The sequence below is a fragment of the Microcaecilia unicolor genome, chromosome 5 (genome assembly GCF_901765095.1).
Source record: "Microcaecilia unicolor chromosome 5, aMicUni1.1, whole genome shotgun sequence".
Lineage (NCBI taxonomy): Eukaryota > Metazoa > Chordata > Amphibia > Gymnophiona > Siphonopidae > Microcaecilia > Microcaecilia unicolor.
The window spans coordinates 3,380,264-3,394,141 of NC_044035.1; the positions used below are offsets into that span (position 1 = coordinate 3,380,264).

The following is a 13,878-nucleotide window of genomic DNA, read 5'->3' on the forward strand; positions in this document are numbered from 1 at the left end:
AGGAAGGAGATGTTGGAGATTAAGGGCTAGGAAGGAGGAGGGGGACAGGAGAGATGGTGAGGTGGTGAGGGATGCCGTAGCGGGCAGGATGGGAGGGAACACAGGAGGGCAATGGGTTCCAGCGGTAGACAGCGGTAAGGGGAGGGGAAAAAGATTAGGAAGGGACAGGGCAAGGAAGAAGATGTGGACAGGGGCCATAAGTAGTGGTTACAGTGTGACAGGTGTAAGTGTAGTGACAGAGCGAAGAGCCGGAGGCTTGGAATTGGTGGGATTGATGTACTGGAGAGTGGGTAAGTGCGTGGCTGGCAGGTTAGGAGGCAGGCAAGTGTGGCAGTGGCTGCAAGCTTGTAGGCGGGGTGAAGCAGGCTGGTGCGGATGGACAGGAACGAGCAGGGAGAGGCAGGTGGGCTGGAACAAGCAGTGAGGCAGGTAGGTTGACAAGTTAGCAGGTCAGCAGGTAAATCAGTGGGAGACAGGTTAGCGGGCGGGTTGGGGCATGCTGGTGCCGATGGATAGGAATGAGCAGGGAGACGCTGGAGAGCAGGTAAGTTAAGGGCTGACAAGTTAGCAGGCGGGCTGGAGCATACTGATGCAGGAGGACAGGAGTGAGCAGGGAGAAACTGGAGAGCAGGTATGTCAATGGCTGGTGAGTTAGCGAGCTAGTAAGCTAGTAGGCAAGTAAGTCAATGGCTGACAAGCTAGCAGGTTGGCTGGAGCAGCTGGTGCGGATGAATAGGAACGAGCATGGAGAAGCTGGAGCAGGCAGTCTGGAGCAGATGGACTGAGACAGGCAGGGAGAAGCTGGTTCAGGTGGATTGGAACACGCTGGAGCAGATGAGCTGGAGCAGGCAGGCTGGAGCAGGTACTGGAATAAGTAGGGAGAAGCTGGTTCAGGCGGACTGGAACACGCTGGAGCAGATGTGCTGGAGTAGGTAGGCTGGAGCAGGTGTACCGGAGCAAGTAGGCTGAAGCAAGCAAGGAGAAGCTGGAACAGTCGGACTGGAATGCTGGAGCAAACAGGGAAGCTGGATCGGTGGACTGGAACAAGCTGGGATTGGAGCAGGTGTACCGGAGCAAGTAGGCTGAAGCAGATGGGCTGGAACAAGAAGGGAGAAGCTGGAACGCTGGAGCAAACAGGGAAGCTGGATTGGTGGACTGGAACAAGATGGGATCATGCAGACTGGAACGAGCTTGGAGCAGGCGGACTGGAACACACTAGAGCGTTTGGACTGGAACAAGCAGGCTGGAGTAGATGGACTGGAACAAACAAGGGGGACGCTGGATCGGCGAACTGGAACAGGATGGGCTCAGGCGGACTGGAACAAGCTGGGAAACTGGAGGGCCGGAACAATCTGGGGTCAGGCGGACCGGATCGGAACAAGCCAAGCTGGGATCAGGCGGACTGGAACACGGTAGACCGGCTGGATTGCAGCAAGCAGGGGGGAGCTGGATCAGCGGACTGGAAGAAGCTGGAACCGTCAGACTGTAGCAGGCAAGCGGAGAGAGGCAGGTTCGGGTGGACCAGGGAAAGCTGGAGTAGCTGGGGTGTTCTCAGAGCAACCGAGCAACTGAGCTGGGCTGCCCTCAATCAGCAAACGAGTTTTGCTGGAGCGTTAATACTTCCTCCTGATGCAGGGAGATTTGCTGATCCGTGGTGCCTGTGGTGCCTGTGGACTGCTTCGTTGTGCACCGACAGCCCAGTGTGGAAGATTCGCGGTGGAGGCTGGCCGCGCCACGCGGCGGGAAGGGCAACATGGGCGTCGGGCTGCTGGGCCAGGGATCGCTGCGGTGGTGTGGTGGGTCCCCAGATCGCTGGGCCGGCAGATCCGCGAACACCCACTGAAGAGGCCCACACGCCGCCCGGACCGGGCTCGCGCCACGAGGCCGGGCCCGCACTACAGGCCACAGGCGAACTCCCTCCAACTCCTAGCCGACACGGTCCCGGGCAGTTACTGCCGGGGAGCGCGACGGCCGAGGTGAGCACACGGAGCTCACGGATCGGCGAACTCGGCGTCAACCCGCGATTCGGGCTCTCCCGGGGGGTCGCACTGCAGCGGAAGCGCCGAGGAAGCGAACCTCAGACCGGGGAAACTCGCCTTGCACGGACCCCAGGTTCGCTCGCCTTCGCTGGCGCTCACCAGGGCGGTCGCAGTCAACTCGTGGCCCCCTAGTCGGTTCCCACGAAGCCTCGGTCCGGTCCGGTCGAGCCTAGGATGGCCCAGAACAGCGCAGGTAGGTCCGTTTCCTAAGACCTTTGGAGGTCCCACCACAGAGCTTCCTACCTGGCGGCCATCTTGACAACGTTCCTGCAGATTTCCTCTAATGGAACTAAAATGTCTTTCCTGATAAAGACTATGGCTGAGTGAGCGAAATCACATTACAAGGCGAATACAGAAGGAGAAGATAGGCAGATGGATACTGGGAAAGGGGCAGGGAGGGTAAAAAAAGAAAGGAACAGGTTTTGGAAAAAAATAAGAAGGTGGAAAAGGAGAGATAAAGGGGAATGGATGCTTGGAAAGGAGGTAAAACAACGCACCTGGAGGTGGAGATTGGATGAGTGACTGGGAAGTTGGCGAGAGGATAAGACGCAGAGGAAGGTAGGTGAAGCTGGGGAAGGGGCCAAGGGGATAACTGTTGACATACTGGGACAGACCGAAGGTCCATCAAGCCCAGCATCCTGTTTCCAACAGTGGCCAATCCAGGTCGCAAGTACCTGGCAAGCTCCCCAAAAAGTACAAAACATTTATACTGCTTATCCCAGAAATAAGAAGTGGATTTTCCTCAAGTCCATTTTAATAATGGCTTATGGACTTTTCTTTTATGAAACTATCCAAACCTTTTTTAAACACCGCCAAGCTAATTTTTTACTATGTTCTCTGGCAATGAATTAAAGAGTTTAATTACACGTTGAGTGAAGAAATATTTTCTCTGATTTGTTTTAAACTTACTGCTTTGTAGCTTCATCGCATGCCTCCTAGTCTTAGTGTATTTAGAAAGAGTAAACAATCGATTCACATCTACCTGTTCCAATATTTTATAGACCTCTATCATATCTCCCCTCATCCGTCTTTTCTCCAAGCTCAAGAGCCCTAGCTGCTTCAGCTTTTCCTCATAGGGAAGTCATCCTATCCCCTTTCATCGCCCTTCTCTGCACCTTTTCTAATTCCAGTATATCTTTTTTAAGATGCAGTGACCAGAACTGCAAACAGTATTCATGATGCGATCGCACCATGGTGCAATGTACATTATAACGTCCTCATTTTGTTTTTCATTCCTTTCCTATTAGTACCTAACATACTATTTCCCTATCAGGAAAGACTAAAGCGACTAGGGCTCTTCTGCTTGGAGAAAAGACGGCTGAGGGGAGATATGATAGAGGTCTATAAAATAATGAGTGGAGTGGAACAGGTAGATATGAATCTCTTGTTTACTCTTTCCAAAAATTCTAGGACTAGGGGGCATGTGATGAAGCTACAAAGTAAAAAAATATAACAGAAAAGAAAACAGAGTGGGATGAAAGAGAAAATCACAATGAAACTCTGAAAAAGGAGAATATGAAAGGGAGGAAGTGGTAAAGAGAGAGAGCAAAGACCAACTTGAGGGGAAAAGATACTCCACAAACCCTGGATTAGGAGTACATGGCACGATTCTCTTTTTAAAGACATTAAGAAGTCAGGGCAGGCTTAGCTGCAAGAAAAGAGACAGTTATGTTTTGGGGAGGGTGTTGCATTCAGGAGGGCAGGGACTGTTTTCTGATGTGACGCAGGCAAGAACATCTTTTGATAGACAGACAGTGGGACCACCGATCTGGAATAGTCTGCCAGAGGATCTTTTAGAAGGCAATGGACGTGTTTGTTTCAGAAGCATATTCAGACATAGGGAACAGTATGCATTGAGAGGGGTGGAAGGAAAGGTAGGGAGGCTTTTAAGGGATGTGGGTGAGAACTGGCGTTGCACTGGAATATTATAAAATGGATAAAACATTACTACTACTACTTAACATTTCTAGAGCGCTACTAGGGTTACGCAGCGCTGTACAAATTAACAAATAAAACATTACAAATACAAAAACATTTATTTATCCTTTTGTAAATCACTTCGGGTCTGGTTGATAGGCGTTGTCAATTGTTAGAACTAAATACATAAGAAAAAGTAAGTATACTGTACCATATTGGATTTGAAATAGACTATTGTATTCTCATCTAGTTGAAAGTATCTTCGCTTCCAGTTTCTCATCTGTAATAAAGCAGATCATACAGATGAACATATCTAGAGTATCCTGAATCTAATGCTGTCCTGGGGATGATTATTGCATCAGAAGATCACTGTCACAAAACACTATCAAGAATTCATTCAGCGGCCTACACATGTCAAGCATCAATACGCCAAGACAGCAGAATCTGTACCCTATTCAGCAGGCCTCAGAGGGGAAGCAAGCAAGAAAAGGCGAAGTTTCTTACCTGTAACAGGTGTCCTCTGAAGACAGATACCAAAGTTGGTTATGCGGATATTCCCAGCAACAAATAAGGGAAAAGCCTTGCACCACAGCAACCGTATAAAAGCTTTGAATGAAACTCTCCTCCATGGGGAAATGGCTATTTCAGGTAAACAAGTTCATTCTTCTGAACAGCACCAGTTTACCTATTGTCACACAAGTTTCCTTTGCTTAGGGTTAAAATTTGGTTGTGTGGTTGCTTGGCAAGAAGAGCAACCAAAATGATAAAGAGGATGAAACTCCTCTCATATGAGGAAAAGCTAAAGAATTTAGGGCTCTTCAGCTTGGAAAAGAGATGGATGAGGGGAGATATGATTGAGGTCTACAAATTTCTAAGTGGTGCAGAATGAGTAGAGGTAAATCAAGTGTTTACTTGATCCAAAAGTACAAAGACTAGGGGACACTCAAGGGAGTTACATGAAAATACTTTTAAAACAAATAGCAGGAAATATTTTTTCACTCAACAAATAGTTAAGCTCTGGAACTCTTTGCTGGAGGATGTAGTAACAGCGGTTAGCGTATCTGGGTTTAAAAAAGGTTTGGACAAGTTTTTGGAGGAAAAGTCTGCTATTGAGACAGACATAGGGAAGTAACTACTTGCCCTGGGATTTGTAGCTACTATTTGGGTTTCTGCCAGATACTTGTGACCTGGACTAGCCACAACCGCTTCTTGACGAGTCGCTGTTTCCAGAGCTCGGAGCTCAACGCAAGATGTCACTTTTTCCAACCTGCGAGGGGATGGACTCAGCGTCACAAAAAGAAGTTTCAGCTTCTTTGGGTCAACTGTTGCTGGGAGTAGTGTCGGGTGGAGCTGCAGCTTCGGAAACGGACCAAAGACCACCAAGATTGCTGAGTTTTCACTCCAGAAGCCTCCTGTGTTTTCTTTAGAGACCATTTGGACGGCAGCGGCAGAAATGAGTAAGGCCCTCTCGGCACAAATTGTGACGGTAAATTCTAATATCCAAGTGAACTCCTCTTCATTCACTGTATTACAATCACAATTGATGCAAGTTGAACAAGAGGGTACCAAGAATGTTGCTCAAATTAACAACAAAATGGCAGTGCTGCTGGAGAAGAAAACCCCAATGAGGTAAAATGGCACAAGCTGAGGGAAGGACAGTGCGTCTTTCCAGCTCTGTGGTCCTGCATGACGGCAGCAGGCAGGAAGACATGTTGGATGGACACTGCCAAAAGCTTCTGATAAAACTGAACAGTGGGCAGAGAGTCTCCACGCCAGGCTCCGTCGAATGACATCACCTATATTTATTTATTTATTGCTTTTGTATCCCACATTTTCCCACCTATTTGCAGGCTCAATGTGGCTTACATTGTTCCATCATGGCGATCGCCATTTCCAGAGTGAGAGATATATGTGGTATTACATTAAAGATTATGATTGACATAGTAGATTAAGCAGTCAAGTATAAAGAATTCGAATTCGGAATAAGAGTGGTATTGCATTAAAGTAGTTGAGTATAGAGAGTTAGGTTTTATCCAGTTCAGGCTTGGGTTTCGTTGTTTAGTGATTAGGATGGATCGTTGTGGTATGCCTTGTTGAACAGGTTGGTCTTCAGTGTTCTCCGAAAGTTAGTTAGGTCGCGTATTTTTTTCACTGCGAGTGGTAATGCGTTCCATAGATGTAGGAGAAGCTGCATGCATATGTTAATTTGTATTTTAGTCCTTTGAAGCTGAGGAAGCAGAGATTCAGGAATGTGCGGATATGCTGCCCTTGGAGATTATAATCTACCATGGTGGCACCAGGACTGACAAAACCAAGCTGGCATGATTCAGGCGTGAGAATGACTTAAAGAGCTTTGCTGATTTCTGGACAAACCCTCAATCAGAATTCAGCTATGTAAGTCTGGATAGAAAGGACAGTACTACAGCGTTGCTTAGACAGTTATGTTAGCTGACTAACGATGACGTCTCCACTACAGCCAAAATTTCTTACAGCATTCTTAAGCTCTCTATGAACTATTTAAAGCATTACTCACCACTGCACCCTGCTTTACACAATAGCCAGCTTTTATCACTGCATTGTCAGGTATGACTTTGGCTGGGAAGTTTGAAGCTTGGCTCTGGGACCATTTCACAGTGATTCGATCATTCCCATCTGCGCATTCATTTAGCTCTTGCTAAAGAAATCATAGGAAAGAAAATTTTTTTTTAATGGTACATCCCAAGGGAGGAATCACTGCCCTGTTAATTCTAATTATGGGAATCCCACAACATTAGCAGGTGGGACACTAATAAAGGGTTAATTTTCTGCATACTGTAACAAGAACAATATTCACTTACAAATCAGGGCAGGTCCAGTCCCATCTGAGTCTTGCATTTGCTTCTAATGCGCTACAGAAGGGAACAAACTGAAGGAAATACTTTATAAGGAAGCCAGCTTTGCCACTGCAACTGGGAGACTATCTTTCTGGCACTTCTTCCTAGTCTCTATCCCTCTTGGTACTGAATGATCCTGTCTCTCTCCAGGTTCAGTGCACAATAATCACATGGCACTGATACCTCTAGAAGCACCTCGGATCTCTGCCAATTAGTCTTGTTTTCAGGCACCAAGCTTTATCGGTATTTACATTTGGTTTTAAAAATTGTACATCATCCTGAGTTTTTGGTTCATGAAGCAGGTCAAATGTAAAACGTTTAATCCCCATGATCAAAATGTGTTCCTTCTCTGCTATTGAGTTATCCCAATACTTCTCTGATACCAAGCTTGCAATGTGTTTACACGTGCCTTGACAAGTACTGATTCCAGAGACCTCTTGCACCTTCTTCCCCTCCACCTGCCAACGTTTAACGGGGGGGGGGGGGGGGGGGGGGGGGGATATGGGAATTCTTACCTCTGAGGTCTGCCACAACCCTAAGAGCCCAGCTAAGTAAGAATGTTTTCCAATTCTCTATACGAGTAAAGGTCCCTTAATAGACCACAGCATAATACTGTGAGCCGTGCTGACACCCCCACCCCACATCTGCACCTACAACTACTAAATCATTTCTACAGGGGCTACTTCCTGAGCCCCTACGTCTTGCCCCATCCTTGGCCACCTTTAAATCTAGACTGAAAGCCCACCTCTTTAACATTGCTTTTGACTCGTAACCACTTGTAACCACTCGCCTCCACCTACCCTCCTCTCTTCCTTCCCGTTCACATTAATTGATTTGATTTGCTTACTTTATTTATTTTTTTGTCTATTAGATTGTAAGCTCTTTGAGCAGGGACTGTCTTTCTTTTATGTTTGTGCAGCGCTGCGTATGCCTTGTAGCGCTATAGAAATGCTAAATAGTAGTAGTAGTAGTACAGTGCTACTAGACATATGCGGCGCTGTACATAAAACACGAACGAGACAGTCCTTGCCCAGAGCTTACAATCTATTCAGAATAAGGGATTTGGGAAAAACTGACAGGGTACTGAACAGGTGGATGGGGTCAAGAGTTAAAAGCAATCTCAAAAAGGTGAGCTTTTAGCCTAGATTTGAATACGGCCAGAAACGGAGCTTGACGTACTAACTCAGGAAGACTATTCCAGGCATATAGAGCAGCAAGATAAAAAGGAACAGAGTCTGGAGTTGGCAGTGGAAGAGAAGAGGACATATTAGAGTTACAGTTCCCCAGGAGAGATCAGAGTGGAAAGATACTGAGGAGCTGCAGAATGAATCCACATATAAGTCAGTAAGACAAGTCTGAACTGTATACCAGGGCTGCCAAGAGACTGGGCCAGGCCGGGCCCGGGGCAAGGCCGCCCCCCCCCCCCCCCCCCCAGGCCACCGCTCCACAGTCCCCAGTTTCCACCCGCCCACCCCCGTCAACAGCCCCCCTCCGCCTGCCACCGAGCCCCCTGCATTCAAATCACAGCGCCTCACCTCCATGTGAAAGCGCAGCAGCAGATCACCTCCCTTCGGGCCTTCTCTCCCTGTGTCCCGCCCTCGTCTGATGTAACTTCCTGTTTCCACGAGGGCGGGACACAGGGAGGGAAGGCCCAAAGGGAGGCGATCTGCCTCTGCGCTTTCACACGGAGGTGAGGAGCTGTGATTTGAATGTAGGGGTCCGGCGGCGGACGGAGGGGGGCTGCTGAGGGCAGGCGGGTGAGACCGGGGACTGCGGCGCTGGGCCCCCCTTGGAAGCCCGGGGAATTTTGTCCCCCTGCCCCCCCCCCCCCCCCCGGCAGTCCTGCTGTATACAGCAGCAGATAAGGAGCCAATGAAGTGACCTGAGGAGGGGTTATGTGAATGTAGCAACACTGGCAGAAGATAAGTCATGCAGCAGAATTTTGAAGGGGAGAAAGATGGTTTGGTAGGAGACCTATGAGAAGCAACTTGCAGTAATCTAAGCATGAGGTGATGTGTGTGGATAAGGTTTTTGGTAGTGTGTTCAGAAAGGAAGGGACGGATTTTGGAGAAGTTATAGAAAAATAAGCGGCAGGTTTTAGCAGTCTGCTGGATATGTGCAGAGAGGAGTCAAAGATGACCTCAAGGTTTTGAGCTGATGAGACGGGGAGAATGAGAGTGTTCAACCACAGAAATAGAAAATCAGGGAAGAGGAGAGGTGGGTTGGAGGGGGGAGATCAGTTCAGTTTTGGCTGAGACTCAGACCTGGATTCCTGCTGAAATTTCTGGTGTGGAGAGGTAGATCTCAAAATCATCAGCATAAAGATAATACTGAAAACCATGGGAGGAGATCAGAGCACCAAGGGAGAAAAGATGAGGTCCCAAGACAGGGCCTGACTGATAAGTGGGACTCCAGTGGAGGAGAATCTACCAGAGTTTACACCAAAAGTGCAATGGAAGAGAAGAAGAAAACCAAGGCAGAACAGAGCCTCGAAATCCAAGTGAGGACAGCGTATCAAGAAGTAGGTGGTGATCAAGTATGTCAAAACAGCAGATAAAGTGAGAAGCATAAGGAATGAGTAGAGACCCTTCATTTGGCCAGGAACATGTCACTGGAGACTTTAGCAAGGGCTGTTTCTGTTGAATGTAGAGGGCGAAAGCCAGATTGTAGTGAATCAAAAATAGCTTGAGATGAAATCAAGTCAAGACAACAGCAGTGAACAGCACCCTCAAGTAATCTGGATAAGAAAGGGAGGAGGGAGATGGGGTGATAATTGGAAGGGCAGGTAGGGTCTAGTGAAGGCTTTTTAAGGAGTGGTGTAATCACAGCATGTTTGAAGGCAACAGTAACAGTTTGTAATGAAAAGTAGAAGATTGAGGGTACATAAGTACATAAGTAATGCCATACTGGGAAAAGACCAAGGGTCCATCGAGCCCAGCATCTTGTCCACGACAGCGGCCAATCCAGGCCAAGGGCACCTGGCAAGCTTCCCAAATGTACAAACATTCTATACATGTTATTCCTGGAATTTTGGATTTTTCCAAGTCCGTTTAGTAACGGTTTATGGACTTGTCCTTTAGGAAACCGTCCAACCCCTTTTTAAACTCTGCTAAGCTAATTGCCTTCACCACATTTTCCGGCAATGAATTCCAGAGTTTAATTACACGTTGGGTGAAGAAAACTTTTCTCAGATTTGTTTTAAATTTACTACCCTGTAGTTTAATCACATGCCCCCTAGTCCTAGTATTTTTGGAAAGCGTGAACAGACACTTCACATCCACCTGTTCCACTCCACTCATTATTTTATATACCTCTATCATGTCTCCCCTCAGCCGTCTCTTCTCCAAGCTGAATAGCCCTAGCCTCCTTAGTCTTTCTTCATAGGGAAGTCGTCCCATCCCCGCTATCATTTTAGTTGCCCTTCGCTGCACCTTTTCCAATTCTACTATATCTTTCTTGAGATGCGGCGACCAGAATTGAACACAATACTCAAGGTGAAGTCGCACCATGGAGCGATACAACGGCATTATAACATCCTCACACCTGTTTTCCATACCTTTCCTAATAATACCCAACATTCTATTCGCTTTCCTAGCCGCAGCAGCACACTGAGCAGAAGGTTTCAGTGTGTTATCGACGACGACACCCAGATCCCTTTCTTGGTCCGTAACTCCTAACGTCGAACCTTGCATGACGTAGCTATAATTCGGGTTCTTTTTTCCCACATGCATCACCTTGCACTTGCTCACATTAAACGTCATCTGCCATTTAGCCGCCCAGTCTCCCAGTCTCGTAAGGTCCTCTTGTAATTTTTCACAATCCTGTCGCGTTTAACTATAGAAAAGGTGATTACGACAAAATGAGAAAAATGGTGAAAAAAAGACTGAAAGGAGCAGCTCGCAGAGTAAAAAACTTGCATCAGGCGTGGATGCTGTTTAAAAACACCATCCTGGAGGTTCAGGACAAATATATTCCACGTATTAGAAAAAAGGGAAAAAAGACTAAACGTCAGCCGGCGTGGCTAAACAGTAAGATAAAGGAAATCATTAGAGCCAAAAAACAATCCTTCAGAAAGTGGAGAAGAGAACCAACTGAAAGTAACAGGATAGATCATAAGGAATGCCAAGCCAAATGCAAAGCGGAGATAAGGAGGGCAAAAAAGGACTTTGAGAAGAAATTAGCGTTGGAAGCAAAAATACATAGTAAAAATTTTTTTAGATACATTAAAAGCAGGAAACCGGCCAAAGAGTCGGTTGGGCCGCTGGACGAAAATGGTGTTAAAGGGGCGATCAAGGAGGACAAAGCCGTAGCGGAGAAATTAAATGAATTCTTTGCTTCGGTCTTCACCGAGGAGGATTTGGGGGGGACACCGGTGCCGGAAAGAATATTTGAAGCGGGGGAGTCGGAGAAACTAAACAAATTCTCTGTAACCTTGGAGGATGTAATGGGTCAGTTCAGCAAGCTGAAGAGTAGTAAATCACCGGGACCTGATGGTATTCATCCCAGAGTATTAATAGAACTAAAAAATGAACTTGCGGAGCTACTGTTAGAAATATGCAATCTGTCCCTAAAATCGAGTGTAGTACCGGAAGACTGGAGGGTAGCCAATGTTACTCCGATTTTTAAGAAGGGTTCCAGAGGAGATCCGGGAAATTATAGACCGGTTAGTCTGACGTCGGTGCCGGGCAAGATGGTGGAGGCTATTATTAAGAATAAAATTGCAGAGCATATACAAAAACATGGACTGATGAGACAAAGTCAGCACGGATTTAGTGAAGGGAAGTCTTGCCTCACCAATCTAATGCATTTTTTTGAGGGGGTAAGCAAACATGTGGACAATGGGGAGCCGGTTGATATTGTATATCTGGATTTTCAGAAGGCGTTTGACAAAGTGCCGCACGAAAGACTCCTGAAGAAATTGCAGAGTCATGGAATCGGAGGTAGGGTATTATTATGGATTAAGAACTGGTTGAAAGATAGGAAGCAGAGAGTAGGATTGCGTGGCCAGTATTCTCAGTGGAGGAGGGTAGTTAGTGGGGTCCCGCAGGGGTCTGTGCTGGGTCCGTTGCTTTTTAATGTATTTATAAATGACCTAGAGATGGGAATAACTAGTGAGGTAATTAAATTCGCCGATGACACAAAATTATTCAGGGTCGTCAAGTCGCAGGAGGAATGTGAACGATTACAGGAGGACCTTGCGAGACTGGGAGAATGGGCGTGCAAGTGGCAGATGAAGTTCAATGTTGACAAGTGCAAAGTGATGCATGTGGGTAAGAGGAACCCGAATTATAGCTACGTCTTGCAAGGTTCCGCGTTAGGAGTTACGGATCAAGAAAGGGATCTGGGTGTCGTCGTCGATGATACGCTGAAACCTTCTGCTCAGTGTGCTGCTGCGGCTAGGAAAGCGAATAGAATGTTGGGTGTTATTAGGAAGGGTATGGAGTCCAGGTGTGCGGATGTTATAATGCCGTTGTATCGCTCCATGGTGCGACCGCACCTGGAGTATTGTGTTCAGTACTGGTCTCCGTATCTCAAAAAAGATATAGTAGAATTGGAAAAGGTACAGCGAAGGGCGACGAAAATGATAGTGGGGATGGGACGACTTTCCTACGAAGAGAGGCTGAGAAGGCTAGGGCTTTTCAGCTTGGAGAAGAGACGGCTGAGGGGAGATATGATAGAAGTGTATAAAATAATGAGTGGAATGGATCGGGTGGATGTGAAGCGACTGTTCACGCTATCCAAAAATACTAGGACTAGAGGGCATGAGTTGAAGCTACAGTGTGGTAAATTTAAAACGAATCGGAGAAAATTTTTCTTCACCCAACGTGTAATTAGACTCTGGAATTCGTTGCCGGAGAACGTGGTACGGGCGGTTAGCTTGACGGAGTTTAAAAAGGGGTTAGATAGATTCCTAAAGGACAAGTCCATAGACCGCTATTAAATGGACTTGGAAAAATTCCGCATTTTTAGGTATAACTTGTCTGGAATGTTTTTACGTTTGGGGAGCGTGCCAGGTGCCCTTGACCTGGATTGGCCACTGTCGGTGACAGGATGCTGGGCTAGATGGACCTTTGGTCTTTCCCAGTATGGCACTACTTATGTACTTATGTACTTATGACTTTGAATAACTTTGTGTCATCAGCAAATTTAATTACCTCGCTAGTTACTCCCATCTCTAAATCATTTATAAATATATTAAAAAGCAGCGGTCCTAGCACAGACTCCTGAGGAACCCCACTAACTACTCTTCTCCATTGTGAATACTGCCCATTTAACCCCACTCTCTGTTTCCTATCCTTCAACCAGTTTTTAATCCACAATAGGACATTTCCTCCTATCCCTTGACTCTCCAATTTCCTCTGTAGCCTTTCATGAGGTACCATGTCAAACGCCTTTTGAAAATCCAGATACACAATATCAACCGACTCCCCTTTGTCCACATGTCTGTTTACTCCTTCAAAGAATTGAAGTAAATTGGTCAGGCAAGATTTCCCCACACAAAAGCCATGCTGACTCGGTCTCAGTAATCCATGTCCTCGGATGTGCTCTGTAATTTGTTTTTAATAATAGGGTATAACAGAAGGGATGATAATAGGAGAGAAAGTGTTTAGTAGATGGGTGGGAATGGGATTAGAGGAGCAGGTAGTGAGTTTGGAGGAGGAAAGATGAGTAGTTTCCTTTCAGTGGTTTTACAAAAGGAAGAAAACCTGGCAGGAGGTTGAAGGAAGGTTGAGAGAACGAGTTGGGGAAAGAGAGATGGTGACTTGGTGGAGAACTCAATCTTGTGAATCTTGTCATGGAAGTACCTAGCCACAGTTTGGGTTGGGGGGGAAAGGTGAAGGGGGTTGAAGCTGGAGGTACTTTGAGGAGCAAGTTCAGTGTGAGAAAGAGGCAGTGGAGCCAAGAGTTTGTCAAATGGATGTAATAAATCACAAAAAATCAGGAAGAACAAATCCACAAACCAAGTTAAACCTTAAACTCACTATATTAAACTTGGGTTCAAAATAATTTATCTTTTTTTATTTTTATGTATGCACTTTAAAAAAATA

General features: G+C 46.5%; 1 protein-coding gene across 4 annotated transcripts in view; it reads right to left on the reverse strand.

Moving 5' to 3' along the window:
- PLEKHA1 (pleckstrin homology domain containing A1) overlaps window positions 1-13,878 on the reverse strand; it is a 96,564-nt gene that overhangs the window by 36,909 nt on the left and 45,777 nt on the right. For all 4 annotated transcript variants that reach the window (XM_030202582.1, XM_030202581.1, XM_030202585.1 and 1 more), the window contains exons 7-8: window positions 6,490-6,630; window positions 4,168-4,236 (exon numbers count right to left, since the gene is read on the reverse strand). In XM_030202582.1, the coding sequence (XP_030058442.1) occupies window positions 4,168-4,236; window positions 6,490-6,630 (210 nt within the window). The remainder of the gene's footprint in view (window positions 1-4,167; window positions 4,237-6,489; window positions 6,631-13,878) is intronic.